At 41.2% G+C, this 25502-nt stretch overlaps 1 protein-coding gene across 1 annotated transcript in view; it reads right to left on the bottom strand.

Moving 5' to 3' along the window:
* The window catches only part of arhgef12b (Rho guanine nucleotide exchange factor (GEF) 12b), a 56227-nt gene that overhangs the window by 13248 nt on the left and 17477 nt on the right, over nucleotides 1–25502 (bottom strand). The window contains exons 4-24 of the mRNA XM_086309478.1: nucleotides 25394–25443; nucleotides 23667–23724; nucleotides 23005–23219; nucleotides 20206–20322; nucleotides 19465–19590; nucleotides 17400–17498; nucleotides 17214–17324; nucleotides 16029–16127; nucleotides 15846–15888; nucleotides 13477–13582; nucleotides 13212–13349; nucleotides 13025–13057; nucleotides 11940–12054; nucleotides 11039–11090; nucleotides 10683–10892; nucleotides 10307–10454; nucleotides 9468–9619; nucleotides 9217–9363; nucleotides 7950–8035; nucleotides 7105–7230; nucleotides 5851–5965 (exon numbers count right to left, since the gene is read on the bottom strand). Coding sequence (XP_086165604.1) covers nucleotides 5851–5965; nucleotides 7105–7230; nucleotides 7950–8035; nucleotides 9217–9363; nucleotides 9468–9619; nucleotides 10307–10454; nucleotides 10683–10892; nucleotides 11039–11090; nucleotides 11940–12054; nucleotides 13025–13057; nucleotides 13212–13349; nucleotides 13477–13582; nucleotides 15846–15888; nucleotides 16029–16127; nucleotides 17214–17324; nucleotides 17400–17498; nucleotides 19465–19590; nucleotides 20206–20322; nucleotides 23005–23219; nucleotides 23667–23724; nucleotides 25394–25443 — 2346 coding nt within the window. The remainder of the gene's footprint in view (nucleotides 1–5850; nucleotides 5966–7104; nucleotides 7231–7949; nucleotides 8036–9216; nucleotides 9364–9467; nucleotides 9620–10306; nucleotides 10455–10682; nucleotides 10893–11038; nucleotides 11091–11939; nucleotides 12055–13024; nucleotides 13058–13211; nucleotides 13350–13476; nucleotides 13583–15845; nucleotides 15889–16028; nucleotides 16128–17213; nucleotides 17325–17399; nucleotides 17499–19464; nucleotides 19591–20205; nucleotides 20323–23004; nucleotides 23220–23666; nucleotides 23725–25393; nucleotides 25444–25502) is intronic.

Here is a 25502-nt window from a genome sequence, read left to right as displayed (position 1 = left end):
CAAAGGAACAATGGTTGTTAGGAACAGGAATACATCCGGGGAAGGAGGGTGAAAGTAGAGCGTGGTTTCGTTCGGCAGTGCTGGCAGGGCTGCCCAATCAGGTTGCAGTTGACTTGGAAAAGAACCCAGATTTTGCCGTTGCAGACTCGGTGCAGTGGGACAGACATGTGACCCACAGACTTCAGCAGGAACAGGATTTGGCAAACAAACAAAAGAAAGAGTTGGAGGAAGCCCAGGCGTGGCTGGTCAAGTTGCAGCTGGCAGAAGCAAAAAACAAAGCAGGAGACAGAAAGAAAGAGGATAAAGAGAGCGCAAGGAAAATAATGGTGGCAAGGTCTCAGCCCGATCCTGTGCCTGACTGGTCAGATCAGGATCCGGGTCTCTACCCTGATGATCGTTGGCCCGCCAATGCACCAAGGCAGCGTCAACCCGTAGGGAATTGGGGGACCGGTGGACCGCAGAGAGGGCGTGGTGGATCCGTGAGGGGAGGACAAAGGGCTCGGAATCCGGGGAATCCTGGCAGTGTGTCTTGGACTGGCCGTTACAGCTGTGGAGCAGAAGGACACTGGTCCCGAGAATGCCCTGAATCACAGCGAAATTATCAGAGGCGAGGCTATCAACCCCAGGCACGAGGAGGCCCAAGACAAAGAGTTGCTTACAGGGGAGCACATCAGGCTCCAAACCCGAATGCAGCACCAGCCCCCCAGTACCCAGTAGCCGACTGGGGCTGGGAGGGGGAGCAATACTGATGGAGCCCGGAGAAACTGAACAGCGTGGGGACGGCAGAACCTATGCTGTCAATGATGATGATCCAGCATTGACACAGCTGGGAAAACAGACTTTGAAGCACCAATATGTGGTGTCCTGACAGGTGCCTGGAAAATCTCATGGGCAGGGACCTGCTTGTGAAACTGGGATCACCTTCAAAGACTCAATATTTAGTCCAGAACTCTGAACAACCCACTGCCGAAATCTACTGGGGGAGGCTAGTGGAAGAAGGCATTTTGAGACATTATCAGCTATGGAAACCCTGGGTAATGAGCCTGGCCGTCTATTCCCCCCCGCGAGATCCTTTCCACGTTACACTCTTTTATGATAGGGAAGATTATGATATCTATCGGGAACAGTTCCAGTCTGATCTTGAGGGACAGACGTGGAATGTGCAAACACATAACATTTATGTTGGACCAGAAGGTGTGGCCGCGGCTGTGAAATTTACTGATGAACAACTGCCTTGGTACAATGTGGGAGAGGATTCAGCCCCTCACATTACATTGGCGGTCCACGAGGGTCATGGGCCAAGAGATCTGGGACCAATGGTCAAGCGGGCGCTGGACAACGCATGCTGGCAAGGCACCCAAATTCCAAACGTTTGGTATGCACCAAAATGTAAAATATATCGCATAACTTGTTTGTCCAACGATGCAGTGATCTTAGAACATAAAGAAATCTCCAGAATACATGGCAGGGAAAGAATGGATCATCCTGATGCAGTAGCTGAGCTCTCAAAATTGCCTGGTACTTTGTGGTCCGCAGGGCCCACAGATGTAGGTCTAGCTAACTGTTCGCCTGTCCTGTTCCGGCTGAAGTCTGACATACCATTTAACAGACCATAATAGAAGCACAAAACTGAAGACCAAAAGTGGTTCACATGTATTGACCTAGCGAATGCATTCTTTTGTCTCCCACTGCACGAGTCACTCAGAGACATTTTCTCATTCACATACAGAGGCCGCAAATTTAGGTACACACGCCTACCACAAGGCTTTGCACTCTCACCAGGAATTTTTAATCAGGTGTTGAATGAGACATTGTCCCCATGTCGACTGCCAGGGGGCTGTAAATTAATACAGTATGTTGATGATCTTCTTATTGCAGCCCCGTCAGCAGCGGCCTGTACGGCAGCATCGCTCGTGGTGTTGAACAGATTGGCGGAGTGTGGCTTCAAAGTGAGCAAAGAAAAACTGCAGTTGGTCCGGCCAGAGGTAACATTCCTGGGCCGGGTGATCGCACACAGATCAGTGGGGTTAATGAACACACACAGAGACCAAATTCTGACACATCCAAAACCAAGAACTGTGAAGGAGTTGCTTTCCTTTCTTGGCTTGACAGGTTACAGCAGGCAGTTCATTCCGAACTATGCGGGTAAAACGGCCCCTTTAAGGGACCTGATCAAGAAAGTTGGTGTTCGAAATCTGAAGGCTGAATTGCCTTGGACGCCGGACACAGAGACAGCGTTCATTTCACTAAAACAGGATTTGTCAAGAGCCACAGATCTGGCCACACCTAACTATGATGAGGCATTTTATCTTGATGTTTCAGAAACAAAGGGAGTTGTGAATGGTGTGTTGTTTCAGAAAAAAGGGGGAGGTAGGGATGTACTTATGTATGTTAGCATAAGATTAAATTCAACAGAAGCAAGGCATCCCACATGCACACAACACGCAGCAGGAGTAGCAAAGATAATTCAGAAAACAGCACATATAGTGAGGGAACACCCACTGAAAGTGCTTACTACACACAGTGTAGTGGCCTATGTGAACTCACAGGCATTCACAATGACTCCACTGACGCAACAAAGGTTCAGCAAAATTTTAGAGGCGCCAAATCTGATATTCACACATGAAGGAATAAATATGGCAGACCTAATGGGGTCAGGAGAACCACATGACTGTATTAAGAAAGCCCAGGTTGAAGGAAAAATCGAGGGACAACAGTCGGCCCAGAGAGCTGAAGTGATAGCCCTAACTCGAGCCCTGAGGTTGGCTAAAAACATGAGAGTGAACATCTACACTGACTCAGCATATGCGTTTGGAGCAGCTCATGTGGAACTGGCTCAGTGGAAGGGAGCCGGGTTCAGGACGGCCACTAATGCACCCATCTGTCACAAAAAGGCCCTGGAGGACCCAGACGAGGTAAGTATTATAAAATGCAAAGGCCACTCACAAGCAGACAGTATGGTGGCAAGAGGAAATCAGAAAGCTGACGAAGCCGCAAAGGAAGCAGCGGGCTACAAAGGACAGAGACAACTGGTGCAGGTAACCCCAGAAGAGGAGGTTAGCACTAACAGCATGGAAGAAGTTAGACAGGCTCAGGAGGAGACATCCCCAGAGGAAAAGGGGGTGTGGGAAAACAAAGGAGCCTGGCAAGATGGCGGTTTGTGGAGGGGGCCAGATGGGCGTCCCGCTTTAACGGCCAAAATGGCGGAACAAAAGGTGAATGAGGCTCACGGGCTTGGTCACGTGGGAGTGAAACAGATGGAGAGAAATTTGTGCCGATGGTGGCATCCTGATTTGAGAAGGATGATACTGGAAAAGGCCAGAACGTGCCTAATTTGTGGGGCACACAACCCAAAGCCAGCAGTAAAACCTGAAGCTGGTAAGTTCCTCATGCCAGGAAGGCCAGGAGAAGAGGTCGTGATTGATTATACCGACATGATTGATACAGGCCCAGGTGGGGTGAGGTATTTGTTGGTGTGTGTGGATGTTCTGACTGGATGGCCCGAAGCATGGGCGACCAAATGTGAAGATGCGACAAGTGTGATTAAGTGCTTAATCAATCATTACATTCCAAGGCATGGGTTTCCCAAGAGAATTAGATCAGACAATGGTACTCACTTCAAGAATAAAGATTTGCAAGAGGTAGAGAGGATGTTGGGAGTGCAACATAAGTTCGGGACGGTCTTTCATCCTCAATCTCAAGGAAAGGTAGAGAGGATGAACCTAAATTTGAAAAACAAGTTGGCTAAAATTTGTGTGCAGACAGGGCTAAATTGGGTCGCAGCCCTGCCCATTGCTTTGATGACCATAAGATGTTTATGATGATGTTAACTTTGTATTTCAGGTGCAGTTATAACTATTTTATACATATTGCATTTTGTGCTTTTAAAGGAGTTGTGGCTCAAATTTGTCTCTGGAGGGTCACGAGCCTTTGGCTAGCGCTATGATTAGCCAATCTACTGTGAGGATAATATGAGTTCATGAAGGATTGCACACGCTTACAGACACAGAGTTAAGAAACACACATGACAGTAGTGATTCCAGGCAAAAGGCCCTAAATTCATTTAGCTTTTAACGGAACTTAAAGAAGGACCAAAGAGGTAGGAAAGCATATATTTTGGTTAAGTCTGATACATTAGAATTAGAAGGTATTGTTACATTAAGGGAGCAAAATGAAATAAAAAGGTTATACCAAAACAGGTGTTAACATAGGAAATGTGAGGTTTTAAAATGAAGTTAGTGTTAACACATAGGAGTTGTTTCAAGGCAGCATTTAGCTATGATGAAATGTATACAGGAGTAATTGCTTATATGCTTAAACTTAATTGATTAAAGTGGTTGTTTTCTTTTGGAGTAGATTAACTTGCAGCAGCGACAACTTGTGCACAGGATGTTGATGATCAGATAAGGGAAAGTAGAGCGAGCAACTGGACGTGAAACCAGCGCTTAAAAGAATTTTAAAGTGATGAGTAACGTTGAAGAGTATACATAAATACAAGTCAATAAGTTAAGAAGATAATTAGGATCAGGTTTTTAATTAAAGGGTCCCAGATAGGATAAGTTAGGGAGATGCAGGAAAGGTGTTTTGTTTCCTTTGCAGAAGATCGATCTCGGCGACCACAGGAGGGGCGAGGATCCTGGAGATCTCGAGGTTCGAGACCACCAGAGAAGGGTCTGCGTGAGGACACAATGTATTGTGACCTCTGGTGTTCCAGAGGTCAAAAGGGGGAGTGTCGAGGAGGGAAATTATTTTACTGCTATTGTTAAATAATTGTCATTGCATTAATAATATAATCTGCAGCATGGATATTGCATTCCAAGGTTTAAACAGTGTCTCTTTCAGAAAGACTGAGTTGCAGGCTGACAGGAAGTTGTATGCAGAAAGAAGCAGGAAGTTATTTTGAGCCGCAGGCTAAGACGAGGCTTTAACAATGTAACAGATAGCTTTAAGAAGGCCTTAAGCAGCTATGACTATTTTATACACAATGCATATCTGTGCTTATTAAAGAGTTGGAGCTCGGTCAATTAATTGGGGGTCGGAAGCTTTGTTCGGCGCGATGTTCGGACAATCTATTGTGCAAGTGACTTGGAGCCATAGAAGGAATCGCAATACATGCTTACAAAACACTTATATATCAGATCATTTTATATTAAGGTTTAAGTAGAGGTTCTTGATTAAAACATTTATTTAGTAGAAGACATACACATAGTCTCAGTGAGCTTCTGGTCTGGTAAAAGGTCAGAAGTGCAACAGGTGAATTGAGAAAGAGCATTTGAGGACGAGACACAGACAGTAGGTGAAGAGGTGACACAAAGAGCATGTGAGGTCAACACACACACACACACACACACACTTTAAATTAGATTTATTTAGAGGAGAGGTTAGTTATGTTTGGCTGTAACTGCAAAATTGTCTTGGTAAAAGAGGAACCGTTTCTTGGTGTCTCGGCAAGAAAGAGGAACAAGACAAGAACTGAAAGGTAGACAGGAAGGGCTAGCCATGAAAATAGAAGATGATTTTCTAGGTGAAAAGTCATGATGATGTTGATTTGATCTATGTATAAAATGTATCTGTGACGCATGAAGGGGCGTCAGTAAACAAACCCTGATGCTATAAAATATCTGTTCATGCTTTGATTAAGTCGAAGACTACTTCCTGTCTGCGTACAGAGTTGTCTTCCCACGCGTGTATTCATTAAAATCATCGTTTGACTTCACCCGGCCGGATCGGTGTGGTTATTCTTCGATCACCTCTTGTACCCTTCCTCAATATTGAATCTTAACACCCCTCAATGAAAAGGGTAATCGGTTTCCAGAATCTGTACTAAAATGTATAAAATCTTATTTATACCTGTGTACTTGGCAATGTTATCCAGCAGGAGCGGGTATTTGGTCACTCTCTGCATTTCTACAGGGATGATGTCTTTGAGCTGCAGCCTGCGACACAAACGGTTGCTCTGAGCTTCCTGAAGAATGACAACAAGGAAGAGAAGAGCAAGGAATGAGGAAGGTCAACAACAAAAAACCTCTGTAACAGATATTATATGAGACAATAAAACAAAATCTGAAATATTCGAGCTTATGGGATACTGCAATGTTCTACTTTAAGCCCCAAAATGCAGACATTTGTTATACAAAATAGAAACAAAAGAAAACATGGTTCAGACAAAAGATAGATGAAATCTTTAACGAATAATAATACAACAAATTCAATCAAAGTCCTAAAATTTAGATAAAAAATAAAAGAAAGGGGGGGGGGGGGGGGCATTGCACCAACATTCCTCTAATTATGAAGTGTGTATTGTCACTTCTACCCTTATGTTACATTTACTGGGTAACTTAAAAGTTCTTTAAGCTGCAAAAAGCCACTTGGTACAAGGGTCCTAAGTAAGCATGTACTCATGAAGCATCTCCAATAAACTGAATGTAAGTCACTCATATGGAGCCAACTGTGCCACCGTTCTTATCCATTCTCCATACGGAGATGGATACTTACTCATCCTGTGTCTCTGTGTAGGTTCTCAGTCATCCAGGGCAAAGTTACCTAAGGAGTTCAGAAATAAAACCACTGGACATCTTTAATTTTGCTGTCCCACACCCTTTTTCACACCTTGAGCTGGGGCACATGATCAGTAGTGGACTCTCCACCGTTTGGTCTTAGAACTGAAGAAACTTCTTGGATGAGAGAAATGTCTTCAAAAAACTTTAAAAATCCAGTTGCTTTTCTTTCCAAACTCCTTAGATTTTTGAATAGACCGATACAATTTGGGTCAAATTAGGCAAGTTCTTGTTCTTCCCCTCTCTAGAAGCCTCGTGTGACTGATCTAGAGCCTTAGCTCCTACACTGTCCCTACACCCACAGCCAGTCGTGAGGGGGAGTACCTGCACTCCCCTAGCCTTGTTCGGGTCTCTTCCTGCTATAAAGCGAGCTCATTGGAGAATGTCGGCTCATTGGATATTTTTCTATAATGATGCGAGCTTACAATTGTTGTGAACTGGCACACTAACTAAAACTTAATCGAATGTTCTTCTGCCTGCCAATATCTGTCTCATCCAAAGTCACTTTCCTCCTGGTGGTAGACTACAGTGGGAGTCTTGCACCCACCTGCATGAACAGGTTGAATTTCTGGTCCTTCTTCTGCCTCGTCTTGATGAGCTCCAGTGCAGACGGCTGGTTACTGCAGAAGGTTGCCACTGCTCTCTTTAACTTTTGCTCTTCCTCCCCACTGAACTGGATGCGAGTGCACAGAGAAAGCATAAAATGCTTAAATATTACCAGCTTACGTGCTAAGAGTGCATGATGTACTTGATGATTTCTACTGTAACAACTCTGAAAAATATTTTTTTTAAAAACAACAACACAGAGAACCTGCAGCCATGCCAGCAGAAGTTATCTACTTACACATTGACGCTTTTAGATATAAATAAAGAAGCAAGGCCTGCCAGATAATTCAGGCAAAGAACTTGCACTCATTTCCTCTGCCTTATGACACCTCCACCATCACAGCATCCACCCGTAAGTCCGCTCGGACATTAACTGACCATTTCTAGATATCTACACATAACATATTAGAGGGAAGTGATGAGGTAGACACTAAACTACTGCCTCAACCACTGGTACTGGAACACGTACCTTTATCGTGTTAGCAGGATAATATTTCACTATCAAGACTAAACACAAAGGCTGAGGCTGATAGGAATGTTTTAGGTTTGCTGGTATTTATTTACTAAACCCAAATTGTTGCCCAAATTTTGATTTTGACCTGATGGCGATGCTGTGGGAAAAGACACATGGACCTCAAAAGTCTTTAAGATAATGTAATGTGGGGATTGTGAAGACCTCTTTACCATTTATCTAGTCTGGGCAGAAGGTGAAATATGACTAAAAATACAAATAAACCCTGTTTCTGTTTTCAGTCCTCTCTCACAGATACTAGAAGCCAGCCTTACCCATCCCAGGAGATCATCTCCGATCTGACCGATCACAGACGTCTCGTTCCTCTTCCTGATTGCAGTCATTTGTTCTGTTATAGAAACTGGAGCACAGCGAGAAGATTTTATTTTATTTTTTTAAACATCCAAAAATACTCACCAGCTAGCTCAGTTTGGTGATGACTCACATATTTCTCAATCATTAATTGATTAGCAACATAACATTTACAAAATTAAATTTTTTACCCCATTTCCAAAACAGTTGGAACGCTGCATAAAAAGTAAATAAAAACAGAATGCAGCGATTTGCAAATCTCATAAACTCATCTTTTATTCACACTAGAACACAGAGAACATATAAAATCTTAAAACTGAGACTTTTTAGTATTTTATAAAAAATAATTTTAAAAAAAGCTCATTTTGAATTTGATGGCAGCAACACAAACCAGGGACAGGGGCAACAAACGGCTCGAAAAGTAAGTAAGTAGTGAAAAGAAGTTTCAGTTCCTCAGTGCAAACTCACCAAAGGCCAAACAAAAAGTCCAGCAGCAGGTCTCCTCAGCTGTTAAAAGAAGAGGGGATGCGACGCAGCAGTAAACACGGCCCTGTCCTGACTTTTTTGAGACTTATTGCTACCATCAAATAAAAACGAGCTAATATTTTTCATAAAGTAGTCAAACGTCTCAAAATGAAGAAACAAAATCTGTAATTGTTCCATTCAGTTTTTATTTTTTGGGATTGGGATTGAAATTTAAAACCACGCCCTCTTGTTATAGCTCCCACTCTGGACCATCTCCTCTCCCTGTGACTGTTTTCCTGAATCAGTTCATGTTAAGGGCTTAAGAGGGAAAATGCATGGCTGTGAACACTAATGATGTGTCATGACTATGTCAGCACACGTGTTTAACCTACAAGGGACCATGGACAGTCATTTACTATGACGCCAGCTTTATATTTGTGTGTGTCACTGTGAAATTTCCGAGTTTTTTTTTTTTACATGATCTGGCCCATTGGCAGCGTGACAAGGACAAAGTGTGTGCTGTAAGTGTTTTTATAACATTATAAACTTTTACTTTATTGTAACATCCAGTAACTTTCAGTCACTTCCCTGTAATGATTTTTCATTGGACCATGAAATGACCAAAATCCAAAAATCAATCAATTAGAATATATGAAAATCTGCCGTAGATGAAGGAAACAGTATGTGTCTCATTAACACAATTACAGCCACGCCCCTACTCAGTCATGTGTGAAATGTGTTACCGTGCAGCTAATTGATTGTTACCATGAAGCTGAAGGATTTCCTCCAGGTTGATAAAGATGTGTTTTATGTCTTCTGGTGGAAGGATGCCGTCCCTGTTCAGCCTCTGGCAGAAAACACAGTCCAGCACCTTCAGCATCCTCAAGTGTGCACGCTCAGTGTAGAACAGCTCTAAAGAGCGAACGGACAAATGCATGCATGTGGCTAAAATTAGCACAGATTTCTTTTTTTTTTTTTAAATCATTTTGGAAAAATGTGTAATATTGGCGATTTACCATTGATGACTTCCTGCCGGTTGATCTCTTGTTGCGTTAAGCTCATCAGGACGCCTCGAGGGACCAGTCCCTGCCAGATCAGAGGATCTTCTTCACACTCAGCCTCTCCGCCTTGGTCATCTTCACTCTGGATGTCACCCGGTACCTCCATCCTAAAGAGACAAAGAGAGACTGGCTATCATAAAGATAAATGTGGCATTAGAAAGGGAAACAGTTACTGCATTTAAATTTTTATTTAACACAATAAACTATTTAAAAAGTATCAGTATCATTAGGATATTTTGACAAAATTCCCAACCCACCTTTCTAATAGATGGTTTGTCCCGTGACAACCATGACCATAAAGTGAAAACAAACAAGACCCCAATATGTTGATTCATAGGTTAAATTTTTTAAAAATAATAACAACTCTTTGGTTATTTATATCCAATATAAGCAAAAACTCTTTGAAAATGGATACAACTTTTATTTGGCTGCGGCAGAGGGTCGCCCTCCCTGAGCCTGGTTCTGTCGGAGGTTTCTTCCTGTTAAAAGGGAGTTTTTCCTTCCCACTGTCGCCAAAGTGCTTGCTCATATGGGGTCATATGATTGTTGGATTTTTCTCTGTGTGTATAATTGTAGGGTCTACCTTACAATATAAAGCATCTTGAGGCGACTGATGTTGTGATTTGGTGCTGTATAAATAAAATTGAATTGAATTTGGTTTTCTTTCTTTGCTTTCAAATTGTACATTCGTATGCTGTTACTTCCTTTAAATCCAGAAATTTCCTTTACAGTGGCACACAGCCCAAAAATGTTTTTAAAAACAGACTTAAAGCTGCATCCCCAACTTCAACTACCTGAAGGCCTCCTGATCTTCATCCCGCTGCTCCACTGTGGAGGGGCTGAAGTCAAACTGAGTGCCGGTTGGACCGGAGACGCCGTCGTGGTTGTCAGCAGACTGCACACTGTCGCCTGGTCTGGGCTGCATGCAGAACGGAGAGACATCTGTAGAATAAAGGAGAGAAGATGAAACAATTATGACTCGAATGGAGCTTTAATTTGAACAAATTCAACAGTATCCGTATTCTGCAGGGATATTTAGTAGATGTTACTGAAACTAGAGATAGTGTCTGAGTGACTCTGTGTTCATCCCACATGTAATGGAAGATTGAGGCAATTAAATAAAAGAAAATTATCAAAATTTAATAACGAACAAAAACTGGAATATCTTACTGGATTCTGACTCTTGTCCGCCTGCCTCTGAGACCTGAGTGGTGGGGGAGCTGTGTGTAGGGAGGGTGGTGGCAGGCAATAATTGGGTATCTGATCCATCGCGGATCCGTCCAGGACTTGTGGCGGACTGGTCTGATGGTTCAGAGATGCCAAGAGGCGACTGAGGAAGCTTTGGCGGACGCTGCTTGATCTGGTCCACAGCTTTCACGACTGTGCAGAAACCCATGAGCATGAAGTATCACACACTACATTGATAACGTTATTGTATGTACACCCTCAATTATACACAGATACAACTCTTTATGCAATAAGCCAGCAAATACCTCATGGTTAAAATATATATTTCTTCTTCTCACCTGGGGTGGGGTCCACTCTGCTCGGACGCCGAGGGGGGCGGATGTTGGGAAACTGATGGAAATAGTTATAGGTTACACATTGGAGTAAATGATTCTCGGTTCTGAAGTTCACTTAAATGTCAGTCACATGTCACCTGTGTGGAAAAACTACTGTTGCCTGTCCCAGCACAGCCTTGAAGGGAGGTTCTCATACATTCAGTGGCCAGAATACACAGGGAAGCAAGCTGAACATACTGGGAGTAACCCAGATGAGAGGTGTTTCCATGCTAAACGCACTGGAAAGGCTAATTAGCACAGACAGGAGGAGTAAGTGGCTCCTAGCTTTCTCTTTGTCTCTGTGCTGCATGTGCTTAAGGTCTCACACCCTGACGTTGCCTTTGTTTATTTGACTCTGCTCTTAGTTGTGGAAGATCAATAAACTGCACTACAGTAAACTCAAAAAACGATCTACTTCAGAGGATGTTCGAGTGTTTTTTAACTTTTAATTGAATCTAAAATGCTGAATCCAAAAGTGACCAGCCAGACAAAGTTTATTATTATTATTGTTTATTATATTGTTTATTATTTTCACCTTCCTCTCACCCACTTCTCAGACTTCATATTTTTCTCATGAAAAAACAAAACAAAACAAATCAAAACATGTTTATCTAGGAACTATTTTTTTAAAGACAACAAAGTAAATCTCAAAAAAGGTTTTTAAGGCTAATAAAGAACATCGATGATAATTGATAAGTCAGCGACTTCCCATAGATCCATCCATCCATTGAACCATGCACTTAACTACTTACTCATTAGTGGAATTGTATAATGATTGCATTATTCTGTATAGGTTACTGTGTGTGTGTGTGTGTGTGTGTGTGTGTGTGTGTGTGTGTGTGTGTGTGTGTGTGTGTGTGTGCACCTTAATCCTGGGGAGGAAAGTGATGCGAGCACGTTTGTGTTCGAGGCCTCGATGCTCCTTCACTTTCACTCCGAGGTGCTTCATGTAGGTGAGAATCACATACTGCATTGTTTGCCTGCAATAAGAGACACACAATGTGTAGCAGTGTAACACAGAACACGTGCTGCTGATTTTCTCATCTATGCAGCAGCTCTTAATGATCACAGTATTAATAACAGACGGACGTTCTTTCAGACAGACCATCTCTTACAAAGAAAGAAATATCCATCATATTATTGCAATAAACAAAAGAAATACCGGTGGACCAGTGGATCTATAGTATCAATTTTAAACTCCTATGTTGCCTCGTTCACAAGCTTATGTGTCTACGCCACCTGTTTGCATGTCTGCAGGGCGGACGACAGTATCTCGTCAGTCTTTTACAGCTGAGCAGTAAAAACACACGTCTTTTTCTCCCAACACTGATGACTGGAAAACCATTTACCAGTCATCAGTGTTGGGGGAGGGGGGGCCTACATAAAACAACAAACAACGGTTTTATAGTGTGTTGCAATGTAAAGCTGTGGTGTGATGGGTGCAGTACAAGATGTCACCACTGGGGGCAAGAGATTCCGCATTTGGGTCTCTTGCATGGTGTATCAGAGCTTTATGACTGTCTTATTCTTTCCCATGTGCAAGATTTCTTTTCCCCACCCACCCTTTATTTTTTAAGAACGTCCAACAAGATCATTCAGGGGAAGTTAATGAATGATGTTGAGCCGATGGAGACGTGGCATCAGAGGCATCAGTACAACTTTCATTTTCGAGCAATGAAATTTGCCCTGATGTCAAAATATTTGTGAGTAAAGCACCTCTATGATTAATTTTATCTTACATGTGACAGACTTATTTATTTGTTCAAAGATATAAAACTGTGCTCACACAGACTTTGTTTGAGATATTCTGTCTTAACATTTAGTCACAGATGGGACAATGATTTATAAATATCATAACAGAACAGAAACTATAAAACTTCCCGAAAATCATTCACACTGAGTATCCTGCAGCTGCCTGATGATATAAAATATAAAACTCCCTCCTCTTACCACTTCTCCTCTTCTGAGCTCTGTGATGTCAACCTGCAAAATCACACACACACACACAATCACATGATGCACGTCTGTGTGGGTGTTTTTTTTGTTTGTTTAAAAAAAAAAAAAAAAAAATACAATCAGAAAGGAGCATAGGGGTTAAAAATACACATCTAGGTGTCTTTGTGGCTCAGAGACTTACAGGATATCCTCTATCTTGAAGAGGATGTGTTCAGCACAGGAGCATTCTTTCTCCAAGGCCTGCTGGTCTCTTCCTGGCTCAGAGTCCAACTTACAGAGCTCGTCTTCGGCCAGCGTCAGACCCATGCTGCGCTTCTGTCTGCACACCGAGCGCATGTACATAGAGAAATATTACTTTACACAGACATGTATCAGATATCTGCCAGGAAAATATTCAGGTTAAACATTTGTTATAAGAATAAATTTAACAGCTGAATGACAGCTACCTGAAGTCTTCCAGGTTCTTGTGCAGGTCTGGTAACAGCGCGTCCTGTAACGTCTGAATGTACTGTTTACACAGGCTGTCTGGGATCAAGTCCAGCCTTCGCTTCTCTGTCACACACACACACACACACACACACACACACACACACACACACACACAGAAAATATTCAAACCCAAAGCATCCAATTCACAAATTAAATGGAAAAAAAAAAACATTTATAATTTATTAAAGGAATCAGGTTTAAACCCTAATATGACGGGTCGCGTATGTGATACACATGTTCTTTGTTTCTGCTGTCGTAGAGCCTGTTTTCAGCCACTGCAATCGATGATATCAGAACGGTAGCCAATACTGTCAAATACCCCAAGTTATTAGAATTGATTTATTTTCTCTGAAGCTTTCAAACATATTTCATTTACGAGTGGGAGTGTGAGACTGACACACAGATTGGTGCGATGTCAGTAGTGATGAGGATGTTGTACCAGTTTCTTGTTGTGAAGAGTGAGCTGAGCGGTCGATCTACGTTCCTACCCTCACCTACAGCCACAAACTGTGGGCACAGTGAATAAATGAGTTATTTCAGGTGGGTTGGGCATCTGCATCCTGGATGCCTCCTAGGTAAGGTTATCTGGCCCAAGACACGCTGGAAAGATTACATGTCTCAGCTGTCATGGGAACACCTCTGTACCACTCTGACAAAGCTGGAGGAAGTGGATGGGGAAAAGCCAGTCTGGACGTCTCTGCTTAGACTGCTACCCCTGCGACTAACACCCAGATACAACGAATATCTTACACACTACATAAGAAATAACAGTAATAAATTGCATGATATTTATCCATATTTACCAGTCAATCATGCTCATGCTCAGTTTACCTTTTTCATTTCTCAAGGTTTCATGAATTTGCATGAAATTGGAGTTTCTTAATCTCTCTCACTCACACACAAACACTTTCCTGAAAATAATAATAATAATTTTGTGGTCTTAGTTTTTGTGTATAATAAACTCTTTGTTAAACTGCTTCAAGCATCAGTTTGCTTATTAGGCCCCAAGCAGCAGAGGTGGACAGTGTAATTCATTAAGCTTGTTGTCTTCTGACTACATCTTCTACTTCCAAACTCCGGCACAAAAAAAGTGGAGTTCAGATTTTAACTTTTCAAAGCGACATGCACAGTATGTGTGAAGTAAAATCTTTGTTTTACAAGAAAAATGTTCGCCCCCACCACCACCTAAACACCCTCCGCCCGCACAAACACATCCTCCAGCCACACACACCCACATTTTGTTTTCAAACTCCATTGAGGTTTATTTCACACCTCAATCAATTAGTAAACAAATAAGCAAATACAAGTAAACTGCAATAAATTACAGGTAGTAATAAAATAATCTCCAAACTCTTTTACGCTGTGTCCACACTTAAACGGGTATTTTTGAAAACGCAGCTGTTTCTATGCGTTCGGACCTTTCGTCCACACGTAAACGGCGTTTCGAATCACCGAAAACTGAGATTTTTTTTTTAAACGCCATTTTTTGCGTTTCCGTGTGGACGAGGAATACAGAGTTCGTCACGCAGCGTCAAAGGTATGTGTCTTTTTTCACGTCACGCTGTGTGCCACGTTATTGTTTACGTGAGATGAATTGCAGAATGGCAGATAGAGACAAAATACTGTTAATCTTCAGGTTTTACACGCTTACATATACACACGCAGTTACTGTCCCTCCATTTAGAAAGGCAGAGGCGTCACGGTGTGATTATTTTATGTGTAGTTTCCTGTGTAATAATATTCAACATTGCTATCAATACATTTCTCAAAAAAATGCCTCTCTGTGCAAAAAAACATAAACAACTGTGGGATACTGTTTGTGCGTGGTTTGAACTGGGGAAACAAATCGTGGCAGGATCAGCCTGATATTATTTGGATCCCACTGTAACTTTACTGTATAAAGGGCTAACATCTCCAAAATGTCAGGAGTAGTTAGTCATTACAAGTAGTGTTTGTGAACTAAAAATCAAGAATGTGGGATACTGTTTGTCCGTGTTTGTCGAGCGCATGCTCCCGACGCAATGGAAACTAATTCTGTTACAGAGACCTACCTCGGCACTTGTGCAGGTGAAGCCAAAGGGAAGATATGCTTCACCATATTTTCTAGTCTTTGGCTTAGAATGAAGTTGGTTTGGAAACATAATTGGCGATGCTTCAGCTCCTGCTTTGCGTTTGTGTGAGAGCCTCGTCAAAAACCTGTCAATTATGCTAGCAGTGTCCAAGCCTTCTTTTTTCTTTTTTTTTTCTTTTCATACCGCGCTCCCCCCTGCAATGGGGCCCCACACTTTGGGAGCCTCTGTTTTAGAGGATTCCTCTAATGCCTTACCTAGCTCAGCCGAAACAGTCTCTGGCACCGGCACTTTAAGATTCTAGATAAGACAACAGAAGGAGAGTTAAGAATCCCATCAACACAGGAACACTATTTTATTTTATTTTTTTAAAACAAAAACAGGAAAATTGTCACAAAGAACAGACACTGACTGAGAAAGAATCTAATAGACCAACTTACTGCAGTTCGATCCATGAATAGCGTGTGTAATTCAATAAAGAAGCGTCGACTTTCTTTGGAGTTGGTTTGCTTGTACATATCAGCGTAGAGGTAACACAGCTAACCATAGGGGGAAAATACAGTTAGTCCTTTCTATTAGGTTCTATTAGTCCATGTTTGCATAGCTTCTTATTTCATGAATTGCATTACTTATTCAAACCATGAACAAAATACAACATCGTGAGAAAACTGTCTCTTTAGGTCAACAGCAGTGTTCCACAGGGCTCAATCCTTGGCCCACTTTCATTTATGACAAAGTAGAACTTGGCAACCCTTTTTTAGGTCCCTGAGTTTTATATTCATACATGATACTGAGACTGCTTTACACACTAAATTATGTTCATATTGAACTCGTATAATCAAAGAAATGGTTTATCTTATATTACATTAGTCTGCAAGATTTTCCTTGTTGCCAATAGTTTCACAGCTCAATAGTTAACACATTTCTGCAAGGTTTATTACTTTTCTATAATGTCTGTGTAAACTGCATTCACATGTTTTATGCTTTTAAGACATAAAACAACAAAAGCATTCTTCTACCAAGTGTTGCCTCTTTATACTGCTAAATAGCCAGCTCCATTGTTGTCGATAAACTTTGAAAAACACATTAATGAGCCACACTGTTGCACTGTGTGACATGTTCCTTTGTTATGATGAAAAAGGCTCTTTGTAGTTTATTTTTAGTCAGTTCACTTTCCTGCTTCTGTAAAGACTCACGATAGGACTGAATGTGTATTTATCATACCAACAGTCCATGGTTACAGTTGTTTTTAAGATTTACATCTTCAGTAGGAGCGGCTGGGGTTGTGATCACCAATGTTTTGTCACAGATGCTAGGCCCATTTTATATATAGTTTATATATAGAGTATGTGGTTGTGAATCATGAACGCAGTGTGAAAATAGAAAATGACTAAGAACAAGTCCACGGAAAGTTTGGTAAAATGAAGTTTAAATACAATTAAAATTCCTTGCTACTACTTTAGGAAACAGTATACGCATATGCTTGCTATATACTTATGTATGCTTTTAATTTTCAGCCTGCAGTGGCCTCATATTGGTATCAAATGATGATACCAATGGATTCAGACGATATTGGCAGCAAAGGCATTACCACACACTGATTTGTACTGTGTTTGTGGCTATACCAGAGGAGCAGGGTCAAACTGTGAGACCACATGGTGGAGGAAAACTGCGAGGTGTGCCGGCCGAGACTTCAGCGACTCAATACTCTGGAAACAGGTACACTCGCCATTGATCTGAGGAAAAGCATCCATTTATTAGATCGGATGATGATCATGTGACCCAAAAATCAGAGACATTTAGCCAGATACCTGTTCTTGTGATGATTCAAAGTAGTCGTCTTCTGCTCCAATAATCTGAGGGTTTACGAGGTAAGGAGGGCTACCCGCACTGCACTGGGTATTGGGGTGCTGTGTGATATAATTGAGGTGCAGGGTCAAACAAAGAGGTTCACATGACAAAGGAATAATTTCTTCTTCATATGTAGGAACCCTAACCTTAAGTTTAACCCAAGAAATATTTTTAACACTTTCCCCTTGGACAACTTATAGGGGTAACCTTTGTCTCTCTTTTCTCAACTGACTGGTTTTTATTTCAGGCATGCTTCCAAAACCAAATGACTGGCTTTTCCTCCCTCCTGTTCTATGTCCTTACTGTTGCTCTTGACCTCTTGCCAGGAATCCATTTACCAGAGCATTTAGTTATCTATTGTTTTTTATTTTTTTCCTGCTGATAAGGAGTTAGGGTTGAGACTTGTTTTTAAGCAATTAGTGATTAAATTTTTTTCTAATATTCTTTGATTCACTGTTTTGCCCTTAGCTCACCCTAAAATTCTATTTAACCTTCTTTCTGTTTTTCCCTTCCCCTGTTTCTCTCTGAACCAACTTTACGTTGTAAAATTGAAAATAAAATGTGTTCAAGGATAATTCTTTTTTAAGTACTGCAAACGTCCTCCATTAAGTTACCCAAATTGCATGGCACTTTTGCAGTTTCGAGCCCAAAGAGCAAGCACATTAGCAACCCTCTCAGTTGAACTGACAAAGAGCATGAACATCTAGAACTTCAGCTGGTGGAGACAGAGATCAAAGTAGCGCTTCCTAGGGTAAATCCACTTCAGTAGAGTCATTTCACTGGGTCTCTGGAAGCAACAACCCCTGAGGCTGAAATAAAGCTCATGTAGAAATAACCTGCATTTGTGGTTGCCTCCTAAAGCAAGTCAGTCAAGTGTTAATAGGGCAAACTTAATAGCATTAAAAACATGACTATAGATGGGTGGAAAAGCAATTTGGTCACAATGAAGAGCTGTCCCTTGTGTATCAACCATATGCTGGGTGACTCCTTTAAATCACTGGTTTAGATTTTGCTTCAAGTTTGGGCATGGCTGCTTTGATTGAAAGGTATGCTAACAAAGATGCTGGTAGCAGAAAGCTACTTTAGCAGAAAGCTACTTTAGCTAGCTTTCTGCTAGCACCTGTTAGCAATGAACTGAAACTCACAGCCATGTTTGTGCTCTTGGTGCCTTTTTTAACACATTATTGGAATCATCTAACATATAATATAATATAATATAATATGTTAGATCCATCCATCCATTCGCTTCCGCTTATCCTTTTCAGGGTCGCGGGGGGCGCTGGAGCCTATCCTAGCTGTCATAGGGCGAGAGGCGGGGTACACCCTGGACAGGTCGCCAGTCTGTCGCAGGGCTAACACACAGGGACAGACAACCATTCACTCCTGCATTCACACCTATGGGCAATTTGGATTAACCAATTAACCCATCCCCACTAACTGCGTGTCTTTGGATGGTGGGAGGAAGCCGGAGTACCCGGAGGGAACCCACGCAAACACGGGGAGAACATGCAAACTCCACACAGAAAGACCCGGGAATTGAATTGAACTCAGGACCTTCTTGCTGTGCGGCAACAGTGCTAACCACTATATTATATTTGGGCTTTCTCTGTGATGCAAAGCATCCAAGAAGTTTGTGCTTCAGTTAGTATGAGTGTACCCTTTGTCTGTGCAACTTGCTAACCAAGCTTACAAGCACTCCAGACTTTAGTGTAAATATGGCCATTTGTGGCTGTAAATGACCATACACCTGCCAAGGTTCCAACATGGCAGCTGAGGAAAAAGGGGATGCGAGTCTCTGCATTATACTCCTACACTTTCAACTCATGCAGTTCGCTAACCAAACATGCAAGGCATTGCTAATAACACTGATAGAATATTGTGATGATGGAGAAATAATAACTTCTGGCTCTTCTGGCTAATTTATGGGAGGGGCCTATTGTCATTGCTTGTCTAGTTTTATTCATGTGAAATTAAACATGTTTAATGTCAAATTTACACCAAATCAAATTTGCGTGTGCATCTTACTGTGTCAGCGGCATCCTCAGCCTCTGGCGATGTGCAGATGTTGAGGCCATCCCGCTGACTAATGTCTGGGCTCTGACAGGGAGTCCCTCTGTAGCCCACAGTGTCAAAGAGGGGGCTGCTGTGAACCTAATGCAGACACAGATGCATGCACATTAACACACACATGACACACAAAACACTTAAACCAAATTGATTGTTTAGTCTGGTGCTGAATACTGGGAAATTCCTGAGAGTGGAAAGCACTACTTAATTCCTATTTTTAGAAGCTGTGATAAAAAGACTGTTATTACAAAGGAGTCTGTGTAAGCAGCAAGGCTTTGTGATGTGTTTAACATTAGATGGTGGTTACTGCTACAATAGATTATTAACAAAAATCCTTGCTCAGCAGCAGCAGCTCAAAAACTCAGAGGTAAAAATGAAAAGTGTGACTTTAATTCTTTTTTTTTTTTAATCTATAAGTGGTCAGAAAATACCTGAAGTGTTGATTTAACTTTACAGCCGAGAAAAGAGGGCTCTTATAATATATAAAATCTTAATGTTCAGTCAAGTTTATCAACTAACTTTTATCATATTTTATCAGCTTTAACATTTAAAGTAATGACAGAATAAAACTGAAAAAACTGTTCAAAAGCCGAACCGAGAACACCTCTGACATCTGTTTATCGACTCATACATGACCAGCCTACATCGTCATTACCAACTGGCACCATATTAAATGCTCTGATGTGTCGGTGTACTCACTGAGTTGTTATTGATCAGGGGGCCATTGTCACACGGTGTGGGTGAGGTCTGTTCCTTCGGAGGAGACCCACCGTCTCCATCCTCATTCTCACCATTCCAGGAAGCCGTGGCTGCTTCCTGAAATTCAGACAAACATATACATACATGTATATATATTCCTTTATTGGATCATGACACCACCTTTTGTTTTTTGTTTGTTTAATTTTGCCTCTCCACACCACCTCAGGAGATTTAAAAAAAAAAAAAAAAAAAAAAAAATCAAACAATCAAGACATGATTAAAGTACAAACATTCACTGATAAATTCGAGGGGTTTTGACAAATGTATTGCATTAACTGTTTAGAAATTACAGCCATTTTTATACACAGTCCCCCATTTTCAGAGGCTCAGAAGCAATTGGACAACTGATTGACAAGCAGTTTCATGTTCTTTTATTCAGTGACAAATTAAGCTGAACTTGCATTTTACAGCTGCTTGGTGGAAGATGCCGATGCAAGCAAAGGAGGCTGAAAACCCAAAATAAACCTATCAAAGAGACAGAAAACCTGCCAGATCAGCATTCTGGTACATTCTTAAAAAGAAGGAATGTACTGGCAGCAGCAACAGAAAAAAAAATCCCCTCACATCTAACCAAGTCCAGAACACTCTCAAGGAGGAGGCAGACATATCATTGTTAAAGTCTACAATCAAGAGATGGCTTCATGAGTGTAAACACGCAGGGCTTATAACAAAGTGCAATCCGCTGTTTATACTCAAGAACAGGAAGGCCAGATTAGACTTTTCCAGAGAACATTTCAAATAGCCTGCACAGATCTGGGAAAAAAATATTGGGACAAATGAAAGCAAGATAACCCAGAACGATGGGAAGAGAAGAACATGGAGAAAGAGATCTAAAGTATATCACATTAACAGTGAAACACGGCGGAGGAGGCGTTATGGCATGGGCTCGTATGGCTGCCATTGAAACCAGACTGCTAGTGTTTCTTGATGATGTGACTTCTGATAGAAGCAGCAGGATGAATTCTGCTGTGTATGCGGCTGTACTCTCTGCTCAAATTCAGCCAAATGCTACAAAACTGATTGGACAGAACTTCACATTTTAAATGGATAATGAGCCAACGCAAACTGCTAATGCAATCCAAGAGTTTCTCAAGCAAAGAAAGGGATATTCTTCAAAGGCCAAGTTAGTCACATGCCCTCAACCCAACAGACCATGCAGAAAACTGAAGGCACAGAGACCCACAAACAAGCAGAAACTGAAGGTGGCTGCAATAAAGACCTACCAGAGTAGCACTGAGGAGGACACACAGCATTTTGTGATGTCCATGGGTTAAAGCTGGAAATTTGCACTTCAATCACATTTTGATCATTTGATTGAAAAGTCACTTTGGTGGTATACAAGGGCAAAACTGCAGGAAACATGTCATTGTCCACATACATATGGAACTGTATGCATGAATTCATTCAGACTGTTATCAGTTACAAATGATTAAGATCATACAGACTAAAGATCATCTAGTGACCCTGGACCTCCAACTAGTCACGGAATATCATGGTTGCAAAATTCTTTTATAATTTTTCCAGAGTTTTTTTAGATGTGGATGGATTTTACGACCACAACCTTCTGACAGTAGGATGATGGGAAGTTGATGCTTGGAAATCTTAAGTGCAATGGTTGGTTACATACTGGTCTTTTATAAGGAAAATTGAACCATTTCATTTGGTTTTATTAACCAGAAGTATGACTAAAATGAGATTACTTATATTTAAATTGAACTAGACACAAAATCTGACAGGGGAAAATGTGACTTAAACATAATAATTGGGCACGTAATCCTGTCGAAGCTTGAGCATTTGAGTAAATAACTTCCAAATTGAAAGCCGAAAGTCCAGAGTTTCAACAATCCCTAAATCGTATGCACATTGCAGAAAAAGTTTGACTCGTTCGATGTTACGCGGTGGACACACTGCTGACATCCTGCAGCAGTTTCAGTAAAAAGTTGGTTGAAATGGACCGGAACGATGAGGCTAATTAAAAATAATGAGCTGCATGGGTTGTACCAGCCAGATAAGCTTATCACGAACCCTGTCACAGTTAAAAATAACATTGTGTCAGAGGACTGAGGTTTCACTTCACCGCTGTAGCAGAAGGAGGCATTAATCTGAGTATAAAGCTCCTTCATTCAAATTTTTTTTTAAATTCACCATGTATTATAATTACTTTAAATAATAACAAATTACATTATTCTTATTATCTTTTTGAGTACGTGTGTTATTTCATTACATATTTTTGTTCTGGTAATAATTTAAACTGAACAACCTCTGGAGGATCATTTGTGCCAAGTTACTCATTCAGAATGTAAGTAAGTGCACTTAAAAACAACTTTAAAGCCTGATGGATCGATCTAGCGGCTGGAACATTACGTTCACTTGTCAAGGCCCATAAAATGTTTACAGTGACCATATTGGGTGATACTTTATTGCAGAACAAAGCTAATTTTCCTCTAGCGGTACTGTGGTTTTTCCATCATCTGATACAGTTTACTAAAGTCCCGCCCGCCTTCAACGAGACCTGCAATAACAGGTTAACGGTGATTTCATTAGTAAAATAGCAGCTGAGTTTTTTTGCTGTGTGTGTTTATGTCTCAAAAATATATACAGTGTTGTTCACTTATTGTGCTAATGGAAGTTTATACACCCTCTTAGACATACTTGCAGAAATCCTCGCTTTTGCATTCATCCACACTTTAAATGTGACGCTGCTTACACAGCTTACAACAGGATTCTCCTCTTTCTTACCCCATCAGACAGAGAGGAGGATGTGGTGTTGTCCTGAGGGCTACAGGGTGTGCTGCTGGTCAAGAAGCTGCCTTGCTCCCCACCTGACAGTGCAGGTGAGTGGGGTGCTGAGAGAGTGTCTCCTCCTTCCTTGTTCCCTTCCTTCTCCTCTTCCAGGGGGATCTGAGGAAGCCCTGGAGGCCTCCCCAGCACTGTCAGGGCTACATAGGAGCCCGCTGCCAGAGAGGAGTCATGGGAAAGGAATGAAGGGAGGGTGAAGGGAGGGGAGAATATAAAAGCCATCAGAACCAGCTTAGACAACCCAATGTGTCAGACCGTTAGAGGAACAATAAGCAATCTGCAGAGCAAGTATGCTTATATGTTATGTCATGAGATAATGTGCTGTTTGAACTGCTAACTGTAGCACTTATGCTGCAATAACTTATAAAGGCAGTGTTTTGACTTTGAGTCTATATATAATAATACAATGTTAGCTGACACGTCTCATCTTTTCTGATAAGTCACTTAAGATCTTTTTGCTCAAATGTAGTTTAGGATTAAAACAACTCAACTAATGTTTATGTTGACTTAATAATATCTTCTTAATGAGCCTTGTAAATCACAAACAACACAACAGATGTGATACAGCAAACTAAGGATGTAAATAATTAGAGCATACTCACATCTTATCAACTTTACAACCTCTAAGTGGTTTGAATGTGTAACTAAGGTCCCGTTGACCTGTCCAAAGACAAAAAGCATTAGCAAAGAATTTCTACAACTGACCAACATATGTTCCTTAAAGCCTAAAACCTACAATTATACTGTTTTGTTTATTTCATTCGTGGTAGTCACTGTTTCTATGTGGCATCATTCTGTTTTTCTGTTATTCTAAACAAACCCCATGACAACATCAAAATTATCCGTGGACATCAGTCCATCTCACTGACTTCACTGTGCTTTTAGTGGCTCATTTGTTATTTCTGAACATGTTTAAAAAGAGCCACAAGAAATGTATGCATGCATTCATAACAGGGAAGAAGCTTTGTGACACAAAGCTGAAGTGGCTGAAAAACATTTGGTTAGCTGATCACTTTATTATTAATTCTGTTGCTTTTATAGTACTTTTTCAGGCATTTTATAGCCTTTATTTTGATAGACCAGTAAAAATCAGATGGGAAAGTATGGAGAAAGCATGGAGAAAGCATGTGAGCTGTTGTGAGACCCTGTTTTTATAATATTTCTAAGAAAAGTAAAAACACAAACAGCTGGGATGGAAGAAAATGGATAGAGATAAAGCAGGACTTACAACATGAACAGGTCACACTGTGAACTGCATGTTGGTTTTCTGATATTTTATTACAGTGCAAATAATCTATAGATTCTTTTTAACTTTCTAAAGTCATCAGTCCAGTCATTACCACGTCTCATTGTGATTGCCCAGCTGTGCAGAGGCGAAAGAGTGATGAAGCATGAAACTGTTCTGTGTAGCTCTCATTTGTCTATTGTTTGAAAATCGAGCACAGCATCAGTTCAGGAAGGTACAAAGTGAAATCCAGCCACAAACAGCAGCTCAGCTGATCTAAATGCCAGCCCACCTCACCTAATGGCTCAACTGACACCCTTATACGCATCAAATTAGCAAATCACGTAGGGAGCGCCATTTAAGCTACTTTATCTTTCCTAATAACCCCTGGAGAACATAAAAATCCCTTTGGGGTTGCATCATGAAGGGCATCTGGTGTAAAAATCCGCCAAATCAAGCATGTGGAGCTAGAAACTGTGGCAACCCTCAGTGAACAAGGCAGCAGCCTGTCCAACAATTGCTGCACATCTGCAAGCCTTTGTGCAACCCACCTCCATCACAGCTTCCCTTCTGATGCTGTTCCTGATTTTTCTTTCCTTTTGGGTCATCTTGCGGCTGCTCTTACTGCCTCCATCATTCCAATAAATGCACATCACCGCTTACGGAACTATCCATCTCCTTTTTTAGTCCTAACTAAACTACTTGTGGCGCGTTTTAAATTGCACACTATCAATGTCTCCTTGAGAAAACATTGAAAATGTTTGTGCCAAAGTCAAGAAACAGTAGGACAAAAACATCCTGCATTCAACTTACTACACAGTCCTAATCCCTTTGTCATTATCTGTGAGGTTTACTGTACAGATACTACATTGGAGCAGAAGTACCACTCTGAAAACATGCCTGATACCCATCCCATTGTGTACAATAAATACAGATTTCCTAAGAAATAAGAACTGGATTTGAATCTTTATTTTGGGGAACTAAATAAAAAAAAAGGTTTTAAAACAAAGGAAAAATTGGTTCTAATGTGCTCTTGTATTTTAGACTCATTAAGGTTCATTTGCTGATCCCAGAGGCAAGAAGAAAATAAATGAGGAAGCTAACCTTAATGATCCTATCTCCTGTCTGCACACCAGCTCGCATTGCAGCTCCATCTATAATGCAAAAGACAGGAGAGGGTCAGAAGTAGTGTGTGTGTGTGTGTGTGTGTGTG

This window comes from Aulonocara sp. 'chitande type north' Nkhata Bay, linkage group LG10 (assembly GCF_057382095.1).
Source record: "Aulonocara sp. 'chitande type north' Nkhata Bay isolate Kocher_YH1m ecotype deep benthic linkage group LG10, A_spYH_male_GT1.1, whole genome shotgun sequence".
NCBI classification, from domain to species: Eukaryota; Metazoa; Chordata; class Actinopteri; order Cichliformes; family Cichlidae; genus Aulonocara; species Aulonocara sp. 'chitande type north' Nkhata Bay.
This window is presented reverse-complemented; position numbering and strand designations above follow the sequence as displayed.